The 14,866-nt window shown below is 44.8% G+C and overlaps 1 protein-coding gene across 3 annotated transcripts in view; it reads left to right on the forward strand.

Annotated features, from left to right (window-relative positions):
* The window catches only part of LOC124152174 (inversin-like), a 53,501-nt gene that overhangs the window by 37,354 nt on the left and 1,281 nt on the right, over positions 1 to 14,866 (forward strand). For all 3 annotated transcript variants that reach the window (XM_046525008.2, XM_046525009.2, XM_046525007.2), the window contains exons 18-22: positions 12,383 to 12,529; positions 12,686 to 12,835; positions 13,164 to 13,267; positions 14,114 to 14,200; positions 14,415 to 14,552. In XM_046525008.2, the coding sequence (XP_046380964.2) occupies positions 12,383 to 12,529; positions 12,686 to 12,835; positions 13,164 to 13,267; positions 14,114 to 14,200; positions 14,415 to 14,552 (626 nt within the window). The remainder of the gene's footprint in view (positions 1 to 12,382; positions 12,530 to 12,685; positions 12,836 to 13,163; positions 13,268 to 14,113; positions 14,201 to 14,414; positions 14,553 to 14,866) is intronic.

The following is a 14,866-nucleotide window of genomic DNA, read 5'->3' on the forward strand; positions in this document are numbered from 1 at the left end:
TTCTTAGTCCTAAGTAAACTGTAATTTTCTGGGCGTTCGTAATAAGGCGCTGGGTAAATTTTCCTGCCTAAATTTTCCCGCCTTTTTTTGCTACTAACGGGGTGTGGCTTTTCGCTACTAACGGGGTGTGGCGTCGGCACTTCGTGTCTTCCGTCCACCTTTAGTGGTATATATGAGGTTTTTTTTGCATCACCTATTAATATATATATAATTGTATTATATGTATTTTATGTATTCGCATTTATCGTTTGTTTTTCTTCGGAAAATATCCGTTTTGTGAATATGTTTGGTTTGTATGTTGTAACAATGTTGCCCACGGTGTCGGGTTCCTTGCGAGGACACCCAGTGCACCCAGTGTGAGGGTCTGAGGCCGGAGGACTTTGAGCGATACAGGCGCTACGCGCACTCTGCTATCACCCCTGAGGTGGCCGGTTCGTCTGGTCGGGCGCCCCTTGCGGGCACTACCTCCACAGCGGCGGATCCCCTGGCGGCTCTTGGGCTGTCTGGGGATTCCGTCACGGCCTTATTGTCTCAACTGGTGGACTCCAAACTGGTTGTTCCAGCACGTGCCATTTCTTGAGGCGACAAGCGTACCTTGCCTCCTCTGGGTTGGACGCCGCTAACCAAGATGTCCCTTTCGCAGCCTTGGTCTGCGCAGACCCTGTTTAATATCCGGATTCCTGGTGTTCTGTTTCGTCTACCGCGGGTTCGCGGCACACGTTGGATCTAGTTGGGTCTCTGCACAGACGCCTGGGTGGTGCCCCTAAACGGAGTGTGTCAGGTACTTCGCGTACCTGGACGACTCGCTAGTTGCAAATCGAATGACAGACGTGCTGTCTTGTCAGCTCGATTTCGCACATCGGCTCTTGAAGCAATTGGGGTGGATTGCCAAAGTCTTATCGGTGCAACAGACTGTTCACTTTTGGGAACAGCTGTTAGGGCTACTTGCGTCAGCCCAGGAATGCACCGATCCGGGTCGTCTCCAACTCTGCCCGCTGCAACGATTTCTAATCCAGTTGTTAGCACAGGAGGAGAACAGTGCGACCATCTGGAGTGGTGGACGGTCCCTTGCAACGTCTTATCAGGGCCACGTTAAAACCTGTATACAGACGTCTCTCTAGTGGGCCGGGGCTGTGGTGCGTAGACAAACTAGGTCTTCACATCAATTGCCTCGAGTTCAAGGCAATGATCAACGCAGTCACTCACTGGAAGCATCGTCTTGTCGACGCCAAGCTCATGCTGGCGACCGACAACACGACAGTAGCGTCCTATGTGAACAAACTGGGGGGAACCCACAGTCACTCGCTACTCGATCTCTTGACCGCATCTGGAGCGGTGGATGGTCCCTTGCAACGTCTTTTCAGGAGTCTCACGTTGAACCTGTATACAGGCGCCTCTCTAGTGGGCTGGGGCGCCCATCTAGAGGGGGAGGTGAGCTCGGGGCTGTGGTGCATAGACAAACTAGGTCTTCACATCAATTGCCTCGAGTTCAAGGCAGTGATCAACGCAGTCACTCACTGGAAGCATCGTCTTGTCGACGCCAAGCTCATGCTGGCGACCGACAACACGACAGTAGCGTCCTATGTGAACAAACTGGGGGGAACCCACAGTCACTCGCTACTCGATCTCTTTACCGCATCTGGAGCGGTGGATGGTCCCTTGCAACGTCTTTTCAGGAGTCTCACGTTGAACCTGTATACAGGCGCCTCTCTAGTGGGCTGGGGCGCCCATCTAGAGGGGGAGGTGAGCTCGGGGCTGTGGTGTGTAGACAAACTAGGTCTTCACATCAATTGCCTCGAGTTCAAGGCAGTGATCAACGCAGTCATTCACTGGAAGCATCGTCTTGTCGACGCCCAGCTCAGGCTGGCGACCGACAACACGACGGTAGCGTCCTATGTGAACAAACTGGGGGGAACCCACAGTCACTCGCTACTCGATCTCACGCTCGAGTTTTACGCTCTGGTGGACAGTGTCCCGTGCCAGGTACACGCCTGTCACATCCCCGGTGTGCGGAACATACTGGCCGACGCTCTATCAAGGCCTCGGGATCCAAGCCCCACAGAGTGGATGCTCAACCCAGTAGTGTTCAGTGGCTGTGCGAACGTTTGGGTCGTCCTATGGTCGACCTGTTCGCAACCAGGTTCAACAATCAACTCCCGTTGTTTGTATCGCCAGTCCCTGACCCGAGGGCCATCGATCACGATGCTCTCGCATTAGACTGGACGGGCATGGACGCTTATGCATACCTGCCGACGGCGTTAATACCACTCATTCTAAGCCGGCTCCGAGGAGTTCGCTGTCCAATGTTACTGATCGCGCCCATGTGGCCGAACAGATCGTGGTACCCTGACTTGCTGGCCCAGGTCACGCAGTCGCCGCTTCCACTGCCTGTGAGACCGGATCTCCTGATCCACCCTCACACCCGTCAGCTTCATCCAAGCGCAGGGCACTTCAATCTGCATGCGTGGATGTTATCAAGGGTTTTAAACAGCAAGATCTTAAGAAAGGTCGCCTTCGGGCTCCTGCCTGGGATCTTTCCCTGGTGTTGAAATCGCTTACGGAAGCTCGATATGAACCCTTGAAAAATGCTTCGTTTCGGCATGTGACTTGGAAAACAGCATTTCTCCTCTCCTTTGCCACGGCGGCACGTGTGTCTGAAATTCACCCACTCAATGTCAACAAGGTACGATTCGATAGGGGCGACGAAGGAATCAGAAATTTGGCCAAACGGAGAGAGAATTCAGTGTAAGATCACTCAAGGAAATCTTACACCCTGCTGATACCGAGGACAGATCGCTGTGTCCAGTTAGGGCCCTTAATTATTATCTTAAGGCTTTGAATGTACGCAGACAAGGGCGGGACCGTCTGTTCACATCGTGTAACCCTAATCGGACTGCTGACATAACTCGCAACTCGATTGCGTTATGTCTTCGTTCTGTCATCAATCTGGCGTACCGGTTGCGGGTCATACCCGCATGAGATCAGGGCACTAGCGGCAACATTTGCCCTACACTCCAATATATGTGTTCACAGAATATTGCGGGGTTGTTGCGGGAACTGGCGTTCTGACTCGGTTTTTGCCAATTATTACCTCAGAAAGGTCTCTGATGAAGACGAGGAGGGTGTGCACCGTTGTGGGCCGCTGATCGCGGCACAAGTTGTCATCTAAGGGGTGTGCCAAGCGCAATTCCGAACTCCTCAGGCTTCAGACCTTGCATGGTGGTCAATCTGGGTCGACTCCAATGTTCCGACTGCCTAGGTACGGGAGTTGGGGTCCCGCAAGCCAGCGCGCTCATCCACAGGCTTTCTGTGTGTTTCCTTATTTGAATTGACAATTATGTACTTAATTGTCTGTCGTGTATTGCAACCTTGTAATCCATGCTTTCAGATATTGAATTTAGGCCACGCGCCTATTACATACGCTTAAGTAGGCTTGTTCTTGGAATATACGGTCCGAATGAAATTAATTTCCCTCTTTCCGACTGTTTCACCTGATCTAAGATTTAGCTCACACAGATACTGTGTTTTCTTCCGCTGCAGCGACGAAATACCTATCCAGTGGGGCCGTTTGGAGTCACCAATTGTTGGCAAGACGATTGAGCCTTACGGTATGCTCTTGACAGTGCTTTGGTATCCCTATATGGTAACGCCAAGCTAGGAGCATGCGCATCGAGTGCTTCCGCCTTGTTGTTTACTTCTGCTGGTTGAAAGGAACACGAGCAGTCAGGTTCCGGTTGTGGGTGCTCCCCACCGCCTACTGTGGTAATCAGCCTCGGTATAACAGTGGTAACGTATTACTTAATGTAATTTGTAGAATTTTCCTATTCGGAATATTCTATAAGTAATACGTTACCACTTGACTGATTGCTAGGCACGTGCTGCATGAGGTAATTGAGATCTCTGTGGAAGAGCAGTTGTTGGAGACAACAGCCTCGGTATAACAGTGGTAACGTATTACTTATAGAATATTCCGAATAGGAAAATTCTACAAAACTGTTTAATATATCCTTGCCAAGGATTGCATGTCTATATATAAAGCACATACTGAAATGTTTATTTTAGAATTTCCATTGCAGCTATTTTGACATGGTCTAAGAGTTGCCTGGTTTGGGACCATAACGTGTTAAAATGGGCGGGGGATATAGATGACTTCGTCGACTATACTCTTGTTTAAAATTCAATGGAAATAAAAACAAAACATGCCTGAGAACAAAGACTACTATTTTTTGTTAGCCTTACTTTTAGCCAAGGAAGAATAACCATCATGCTGGGTATAATTCCTGAAGATGAGACCCACAGCAGGTGGAACTAGTGTAGCATTTGCAGCCAGGGAGAGGACAGTTTGCAACAAACAATAGACATGAAGGTTGGTGGCACACAGGAAGGGCTAGACACAACATAAAACTCTGGAGCTATTACAGGCAGGCCAGACACCCCTACAGACAATATGACAGTAGCAGGTGAACATACTGCAGACTGGTACACAACCAAGTGCAAGGTCGTCCAGCTTTTGAAAACAGAAGAGCGAAAACAAAACAGTGACTGGATAGATGAGGTAGAGCCTGACAGCGGAGCAGAACATTATGAATGAACGCCACCATAAAACATTACTGCACGGATTGTTTCAGGTGTTTCACATAGGTGTCAAATCTCAAAGGTCGGCTGAGAAAGCCCATGTGACAACTATTTTCATAACGTTCACGGTTCCTAAAAAAATCCATTGAGTTAGATAACAATGAGCAATTAATCAACGTATTATCGGTTAACCCTTTGAACAAAGTATGTTGTTTTTACATAGGCACTTCACGCAAGGATATGAGTGTATTCCCTTTGTTTTAGTAAACCTAGACATGTAAACACTCACTTTTGACATATCCACTGTGCAAGTTAACAGTGATTAATCAATCAATGTATTTTCTCTTAATCCTTTGATGACTACGAACGATTCACTGATTTACAAAAAAAAGTAAATCACCTGATCATTCATCTCTTGCTGGGCTGCCACGTGCATATAACATAACACACATTTCACCTCACTTCAAACCTGGATTTAGATTGAATAATTACCCCAGACACAATAAATGCCAAATGGGAAGCTTCCTCAGGTATTCGGAGTGGTGCTACCACTAATTATACCTGTAATAAATTCATTAACTGAGCACCAAGTGAATGACGACAAATACACAAGTGTAGGGTTATACCAGAAAACGTGGATGACAACAAGGGAGTAGTAATCGTATTATCGACGGAATCTGAAATCCGAAATGCTTTCACTGCATTGATACTTTTTTTAAAACTATAACAATCAGGGGTATTTCCAAATGATGACAACCGATGAGCTCCGCCGTTCTTTTTTATCAGTTTGTTTAGGCTGAAGAAATTAATTAACATGCGCCTTTGTCGAAATCTTTGCGTTGCGTATCATCCGGGTACTCACGGGGGAAAAACAATAACAAAGGCAACAACCAGTCCCGGGGAATTGTTTTAGAACAGTGCCCCTTTAACTGGTGCAGGGTCATACTCTGTACCATGCACAGCATACTTACCGGAGTAACTGTTAGAGGGGACTTTCACTCAAGAGCAAGGAACAAGACTAGTTGCAGTGACCGTATCTTTCTGTTGTTCCCTATAAATGATTTTCATTTATTGTCACTACACAGAGCTATTGGCTATACCATAGTGCTTTCCGAATAGACTCTTGATTCAGAACATAGTGACTTTGTTTATAGCTTGCTCGTTATATCAATCACTGGATTTCTGATTCAGATTCAATTATTTATATGCTGCCGTCAAATAACTGCAAAATTGTTGAATGTGGTGTTAAACAAACAAAAAGGGATAGCTTGAAGAACAAATGGTCCACAGTTGCAGTAGTTCCGACCATATAGGACATGAAGCTGATGGTGAGAAGACAGCTGATAGAAACAATAATACACTCATGACACCAGCAAATATACCATTCCATCAGACTTTCCATCACAGCAAGAAAGATGTCAGCCAATCTGTTTCTAGGTGTGGTGTATAGCGTCCTTCACTAGTGATAGGCTTGCCTCAGTCTCTGCTTCTAAAACACAAGAGCCAATGAACCAAACCCTGCAGCTGCTGTAAGATAATAAGATCATGTACTTATCCAGACTTACCATGACATAATATTTAATCCTGGTGATATTTATTAGAGCTGCTTGTACACTGGTACAACACTGGTAGAAAGTACTGGAGTGTGTCAGCTTGCATAATAATTTAAGTGGGCTCAGCTAGGGCTTATTGTTCAACTGTTCACAGCTGGGACAGTACACACACAGCTGGGACAGTACACACACAGCTGGGACAGTACACACTCAGCTGGGACAGTACACACACAGCTGGGACAGTACACACTCAGCTGGGACAGTACACACTCAGCTTGGACAGTACACACACAGCTGGGACAGTACACACTCAGCTTGGACAGTACACACACAACTTGGACAGTACACACTCAGCTTGGACAATACACACTCAGCTTGGACAGTACACACACAGCTGGGACTGTACACACACAGCTGGGACAGTACACACACAGCTGGGACAGTACACACACCTCCTTGTCCTTTGCATCTTACAACTACCACAGATAGAACGTTTCCTAGGATAATTGTACAGAGCTGTTTTACAGACTAGGTCTGTCTGTAGTGTGTGAAAGTAATGAGTAAAGGTAGTTTGTAAAAGTAGTGTGTGAAAGTTGTGTTTGAGTAATACATGGTTATATTGCAGTTTGTTTTTGCAGTTTTGTTTTTATCATATTTTTTATCTGTTTGGTATACCTGAAAGCATTAAAATTAATTTAGCTAATGTCAGGGAAAATGCATTGAAACATTGAATAGTGGAATTGAGTCAGTGTAATAATAATACAAAAGTATGAAATATAGCATAATAAATATCAGACTCAGAAACTTGTATCGCTCTCCATTGACTGAATACAATGAGTATTGCCTTCTGGCTGAATGAAAGTGCCCATACCATATCCTTCACTGCCTACCTAGGTAGAGGGCTCTGTACCACACAATGGATTAGGCCAGTCAGGTGTGAAGTGTCATTACCTCGCACACTCCAACACTAAGAGAGGTAAATAGAAATCCCCAAGCAGTTATTACTTTCCCTGTGTGTAGTGTTATGCACTTGCAGTATATCAAACAGGGGAGCCCGGCATGGTTACAAGTGGCCTGTGTGGCAGTGTAGTTGACAGTATGTGCTGGAAATAGAAGCCTCTCTCTCACATTCTCTGGGACTTACAACATGGCCGATGTGCTTCATGCCCCACTTAGGTAATGCTTGTTATGAATTGTTGCCCTTGTGGTTATCTTGGATTCATTCATAGAGATGGAAACGACGTACCACTAGAGCATCTTCACATATTTCTTATTACATCTCACACACAGACTCCCTGTACAACAGGTCAGAATAGGTCCCATGACATTGATCATGCTTGAGCAGCCGCAAGTGGGAAACACTTAAAATAGTCTAGCCAGTCTCTGAGACCCTAGAGAATACAGTGAAAAAGGTCAAGTCGAGAAATTAAATATTGTTCTTGGGTCTGTTTGGATTTTACTTTATAATTTATGGATATACATTTAGATAACTCTATTTCTGGGACTGAATGTTAGTCAAGGTGGTCAGGCTCTGTGACTTGGCTGTTTGCATGTCATTTTGTCCCTAGATGCCGTGGATTGTTGCCCATGCTTTCAGTCATTGGTTTGCATGTCATATTGTCCCTTGATGCCGTGGATTGTTGCCCATGCTTTCAGTCATTGGTTTGCATGTCATATTGTCCCTTGATGCTGTGGATCGTTGCCCATGCTTTCAGTCATTGGTTTGCATGTCATTTTGTCCCTTGATGCTGTGGATCGTTGCCCATGATTTCAGTCACTGGTTTGCATGTCATATTGTCCCTTGATGCTGTGGATCGTTGCCCATGCTTTCAGTCACTGGTTTGCATGTCATATTGTCCCTTGATGCTATGGATCGTTGCCCATGCTTTCAGTCACTGGTTTGCATGTCATATTGTCCCTTGATGCTGTGGATCGTTGCCCATGATTTCAGTCACTGGTTTGCATGTCATATTGTCCCTTGATGCTGTGGATCGTTGCCCATGCTTTCAGTCACTGGTTTGCATGTCATATTGTCCCTTGATGCTATGGATCGTTGCCCATGCTTTCAGTCACTGGTTTGCATGTCATATTGTCCCTTGATGCTGTGCTTTCAGTCACTGGTTTGCATGTCATATTGTCCCTTGATGCTGTGCTTTCAGTCACTGGTTTGCATGTCATATTGTCCCTTGATGCTGTGGATCGTTGCCCATGCTTTCAGTCACTGGTTTGCATGTCATATTGTCCCTTGATGCTGTGGATCGTTGCCCATGCTTTCAGTCACTGGTTTGCATGTCATATTGTCCCTTGATGCTGTGGATCGTTGCCCATGCTTTCAGCCACTGGTTTGCATGTCATATTGTCCCTTGATGCTGTGCTTTCAGTCACTGGTTTGCATGTCATATTGTCCCTTGATGCTGTGGATCGTTGCCCATGCTTTCAGTCACTGGTTTGCATGTCATATTGTCCCTTGATGCTGTGCTTTCAGTCACTGGTTTGCATGTCATATTGTCCCTTGATGCTGTGCTTTCAGTCACTGGTTTGCATGTCATATTGTCCCTTGATGCTGTGGATCGTTGCCCATGCTTTCAGTCACTGGTTTGCATGTCATATTGTCCCTTGATGCTGTGGATCGTTGCCCATGCTTTCAGTCACTGGTTTGCATGTCATATTGTCCCTTGATGCTGTGGATCGTTGCCCATGCTTTCAGTCACTGGTTTGCATGTCATATTGTCCCTTGATGCTGTGCTTTCAGTCACTGGTTTGCATGTCATATTGTCCCTTGATGCTGTGGATCGTTGCCCATGCTTTCAGTCACTAGTTTGCATGGTTCGGAATTGATTATATACAGGCACCATGATGTTTGCTCTAACCAGTTCTTCTAATTTGTCTGATGTATTTGTTTTTATGTTCAACAAAGTCAATTGTTACTAGTTCTTGCATGTACAAATTCTTACATCAAGTAATGTTTAGAACATTGGTCACCTTTCAATGAATTTGTCTTCCATATCTCCATTCTGTTATGGATAAATGCTCTGCACCAGTAATATGATTAGATACTTTTTTTAATGTAGTGCCATTCCAGTCAGCCTCAAACGAAGCTATGGTTACAAATTGGTCCAGAGAATTTATCAAATACACTGGCTAAAAAAGGATGGCGTGTAGCTGGATTTCTGGGAAACATGAATACACCCACATCAGTTTCAGCTGTAATCAGTCAATAATTGATAACATTGAATTCATTTTTATGGTACAATGTATCTGAATCTGATTGATGGATACTATATTTTGTATTCTGATGTGTTTGGCGGCAGTTTGGATGCAAGCTTATCATTATATGATAAAGAACACTTGGTAAAAACGTCACCATAAGATGTTTTGTGCAGATGACACACCAACACAACTGTGTGTAACAGCAGATGACACACCAACACAACTGTGTGGAACAGCAGATGACACACCAACACAACTGTGTGGAGCAGCAGATGACACACCAACACAACTGTGTGGAACAGCAGATGACACACCAACACAACTGTGTGGAACAGCAGATGACACACCAACACAACTGTGTGGAGCAGCAGATGACACACCAACACAACTGTGTGGAGCAGCAGATGACACATCAACACAACTGTGTGGAACAGCAGATGACACACCAACACAACTGTGTGGAACAGCAGATGACACACCAACACAACTGTGTGGAGTAGCAGATGACACACCAACACAACTGTGTGGAACAGCAGATGACACACCAACACAACTGTGTGGAGCAGCAGATGACACACCAACACAACTGTGTGGAACAGCAGATGACACACCAACACAACTGTGTGGAACAGCAGATGACACACCAACACAACTGTGTGGAGTAGCAGATGACACACCAACACAACTGTGTGGAACAGCATATGACATAATAACACAACTGTGTGGAACAGCAGATGACACACCAACACAACTGTGTGGAGCAGCAGATGACACACCAACACAACTGTGTGGAAGGTGCCCCGACTGAGGAAACTAGAGCAGATGTTATCCCAGATCAGCTTACTATTGATAAATATGTCAGTATCAAAATGGGTTGAGGAATACCAGTGATGAAGACTTAACGATGAAGATTTTCAGATAAAAGTGTTTATTTTGATTTGACACCATTAGAATTGTCATTATTCATGACTTCATTGAAGATTCCCTTGTGAATTCCCTTTGATAAAGTAACACAGCCTTGTGTGCATGGTTTAGTCTGTACCATATTAATATCACATTATGTTTGCTGCTTTGTAAGTCCAATATTGCGAAGACATTATTCCTAAAAAAATACCAACTCCGTATCAGATCCCTGATTTGTGAAGCAGATAAGCAGCTAGCCGTGGAGAGGGAGATAGGCTATATGTGTGGTCTCTGTGTGGGTTTGGAGGGGAGATATTTATATGTAGTCTGTACAGGTTTTTGAAATCAATAGATAAACTGAAGGGTTTGTGGACACAAGTTTTGGACTTGGATTACTATGTTGTGGTTGCAGGCAACATTAAGGAATGTGTTGTTGACCTGAGGGTGTCCTGGTACCCATCCAGTATGCTGTCTGTAAAGGAAGGGCATCTGTTACGGTGACTACTACACTGTGATCACTGCATGGGGAGATAGGAATCTGTTGTCATAGCCACTTGCTTCACCCGTCACAATGACAGATAGCCAAACAATGTCCCTTGATAGGTATGCATTAATACAACAATCTCAATAAGGCCGACACATGATATAGGATTGAATGCATTCAATGCAGTGTGACAAGGAGACGCGGCATACGCTAGGCCACCTGATCTCTACCCCCATGTCTGGTCACGCCTCCTGCTCAGAGCTGTAGTCTGTTACTAAGACAGAACAACAGCCTTGTCTGGAGGAAACACTGTCAGGGCTAGCGGTGGCCAGATGCCTCCTGCAGTGGTTGCTAGTGTTTTCCGGATTTGAATTGGAGCAAGATTTTGGGTACTGGGCACTTGGTAGTGCTGATCATGGGCAGAGATTACATGCCAGGATAAAAAAACTTGTCTGGGGTATAATGTGATTTGAACTGCCAGGGGTGGATATTAGCAACAGGAAGTCTTTGTAATGTTTGACTATTCATGTGACTCTGTGTTTCTGTGCTGTGAGCATGTGCTGATGGCTTGAACTGGGAGGCAGGATGAACCTTGCTGATTTTGTCAAACAAAATAGGAACTTATATTGAGTTTGTGACGTGACGTGACGTGGGTACTTTAGTGAAACAATCTTTGAGCAATGCCTACTAAGCAGAAAGTTAGCCCCTCCTCACTCGTGAGACATGTATCAAGGAAAGATGGTGGTCAGTAAGTACCAGGGTTCATACAGTGCGTGCAGTGGTGTGTTTCTCCCTCCCTTGCCTGTCAGTTGTACCTACGTATAACACTGTTAACCTTATGTGTCATTTTACATTATGTACTTTTACCATGTTTACTGTTCTGTTATCTGTGATCGTAGTGAAAAGATGATTGTAACTCTCTTACTTTAACATAGACTTATGGCAGTCGTAGGGCTAACATGATCGTAACTCCCATAGTTTAACACAGACATACAACAGTCGTAGCACTAGGATGATCATAACTCCCATTCTTTAACACAGACATACAACAGTCATAACGCTAAGACGATCGTAACTCCAATAGTTTAACATAGACTTACGACAGTCGTAGCACTAGGATGATCATAACTCCCATTCTTTAACACAGACATACAACAGTCATAACACTCAGACGATCGTAACTCCATTCTTTAGCATAGACTACGACTTACGACCTACGATCACTTTGTGGAACGGATCCCTGGCAGAATCTGCAGTGGTATGATCTGCTTATCCCAAATGAAAGATATCTTGATTGTTTCCAGGTTTCAAGAGGGCATCGGGTTAATGAGGTTGCACTGTATATATGAAATATTCTATCTGTAAATGGCTATGTTAGAAGGTTGAGAACTTGTTATGCAGGATTAGGGAAGTTAATGAGAATCATAAAATATAGTTACCAGATCACGAGAAAGGAGTTCATGCATCTCTTTGAAAGCTAAAAGGGTTTTATCACTTTTGAATGTCCGGTTGCAAGACTACTGCACCATGTATTGTGAACGTCCACGTGCTATTGGAGGTTTGTCCTGGTGTAGGTGAGCAGTGAGCAGAGAGCTGCTCAGGTCAGTGAACCTGTTTGTATGAGATGTCAGCATCAGTTGTGTGTCACTTGTTGCAGGAAGAAGGAGTACATGCCAACAGAACGGGAGATCATTCTGTCACAGAAGAAAGAAGCACAGAGTAAGAAACAGGCTGAGCAAGAACGACAGAAGGCAATACGCAGAAAGCAGCGAGCAGCTGTTACCATACAGACAGCATGGAGAAGGTGAGTGACACTTAGTAACAGAGACTTTAAGTTTTAGCTCAAAGAAGTGATATTTCAAGGCTATAAATGTCCACTGGTAAAAGAAAGAATATTGTCTCTGCCTGAATTTTTCTTCGCAGGTACAGGTGTTACTTGTTTGTTTCTCTCTCATGACAGATACAGAAAGAGATCCACACAGCTGACCAACCAGCTTGCTTCCACTGCGCGCAGTGCTGTGCGGCGCCGCCGCCTGCGGACAACAGAGGAGGAGTGGGAGAGACAGATTGCTGCACTCACCATACAGCTGGCCTGGAGGAAGTTCTTCAGGTGAGCAGCTGGGACCACTGGCCCAACGTGGCAAATATCTGTGTACATGATGTAGGGTGTCTAGTTCAGTGTGGTTGCTGGAAAGGGTTATGGGCGGGATTGTGGTATTAGGTGTAGTTATGGGGAGGGGTATGGATGTAGTGGTTAGTGGTGGGTGTGTTTGGTTAGTGTTGCCAGCTTCGGTTGTGGGAATTGGTATTGTTGATGTGGTTGTCGATGTCTACTTTGGTTACATGATTAGATCATCACAATCTTGGTATAGTATTTCGTCTCAGACTGCACACCAAGATTTGTGTATAAATTCATTGAGTGTATATTGTGTACTCAGGAAGAAGTTGTTACGCCAGATACATCCCAATAAACGACAGCTGCAGATGTGGGACCCTGACGTTATTGCTGCAAAACAGAGGGCTCTGGTCAACCAGATATATAGTAAGTGTATAACATTGTTCACTGCAGTCTCCTCAAGCAGTAGGGCGCAAGGCAGGCCAATTTGTCTCAGTGAAGTTTGCAGTGCACAGTTACATCCATTAGGAAGGCCAGAATCCTATGATCTTTACTTTTAATCCAAGATTTCTCCTGATATGATTGTTGGTTTGTCACCACCAAAAAATGCAGTGACTCAAATCTAGCAGTTTCTTGCATAGCTGGAGGTGTGCCCGCATGGCCCAGTGGAATGTTATGTTTCTTAGCCGCAAGAATGCCGACTAATGATGGTTTGAATCCCAGAATTGACTGATTTAGGGTCAGTCCCACACTCATGATAATGAATTTCACACTGTGGGTATTCCTGGAATTTGTCTGGAATGAAATATGCTTGGCATAAGATTCCACTAAAATGGACATGAAGGTCAAGTTGAACTGGGTTGATCATTGCCAACTGACCTGATCATAGCATCAAGCCTTGTTTGTTTGGCCCTGACTTGATTATTTACACAGGGTGCTGTGATGTCGTTGGAATATTGCTGACTATGACATAAAACAAATAAAAGGATTTCCTTTATGTGGTAATCATCTAAGTTTATGACTTGCCCCCACATTAAACTCTCATGTCATTATATATCTGAAATGATATTCAAGGCAGTGTAAAATAACAACTTTTACACGCCAGTATACACTATATACTACATAACAATCTACAACCATAACATCAGATTCCAAGGCAGACCAATCCTCTGTACACCAGAGACAGCGAGAGATGTTGCTCCATGTAGACAGTGCCAGTGAAACATGTATAACACATGTATAACACATGTATAACAGCCCACTGCCTTTCAGCTGAAGCAATCCAAGCCCCTTTCTGGCACCCGACTCTGAAGCGACAAGTGCGCCCCTTCTGGCACCGGCTGATTCCCTCGCCTGCTGGTAAGTGTTGCCAACTGCATCAAAGGAAGATAGGAGATGAAACTATGACAGCAGGAATTGCTCTCTTATACATAGGTATCATTTTACAAGGAAGGCATCTTGAATAAAGAAAGACAAAATATTCTTATTTCCTCATTTAAGTGAACCAAACAAAACTCTGCCCATCTTATTGTACAAGTACAGCTGCATATGGCTTGTTTCTGCTTTGTTCTAGCTTTATCCTTTAACTTTGCTGTGGACCAGTACCACCCTGACACTGCTATGAGGGGTGCTACACCCCAGGTGCCCCCCGATGACCACACCCACTCCCGCCTCATCTCCAAGAGCACCCTAGAGGAGGCAGAACTCTCAGGTCAGACTCACCACCTGTAACATTTATGTTTATATCTGTTGTTGTATATGACCTGGACACAGTGGCAGCTAGTCAGCAGAATAGCTGCTGTTTATGCCCTAGACACAATGTGAGTCAGCAGCATAGCTGCTGTATATGCCCTCGACACAATGTAAGTCAGCAGAATAACTGCTGTATATGCCCTAGACACAATGTGAGTCAGCAGAATACCTGCCGTATATGCCCTAGACACAATGTAAGTCAGCAGAATAACTGCTGTATATGACCTAGACACAATGTGAGTCAGCAGAATAACTGCTGTATATGCTCTAGAC

This window comes from Haliotis rufescens, unplaced genomic scaffold (assembly GCF_023055435.1).
Source record: "Haliotis rufescens isolate VD_foot unplaced genomic scaffold, xgHalRufe1.0.p SCAF_4, whole genome shotgun sequence".
Taxonomy (NCBI): domain Eukaryota; kingdom Metazoa; phylum Mollusca; class Gastropoda; order Lepetellida; family Haliotidae; genus Haliotis; species Haliotis rufescens.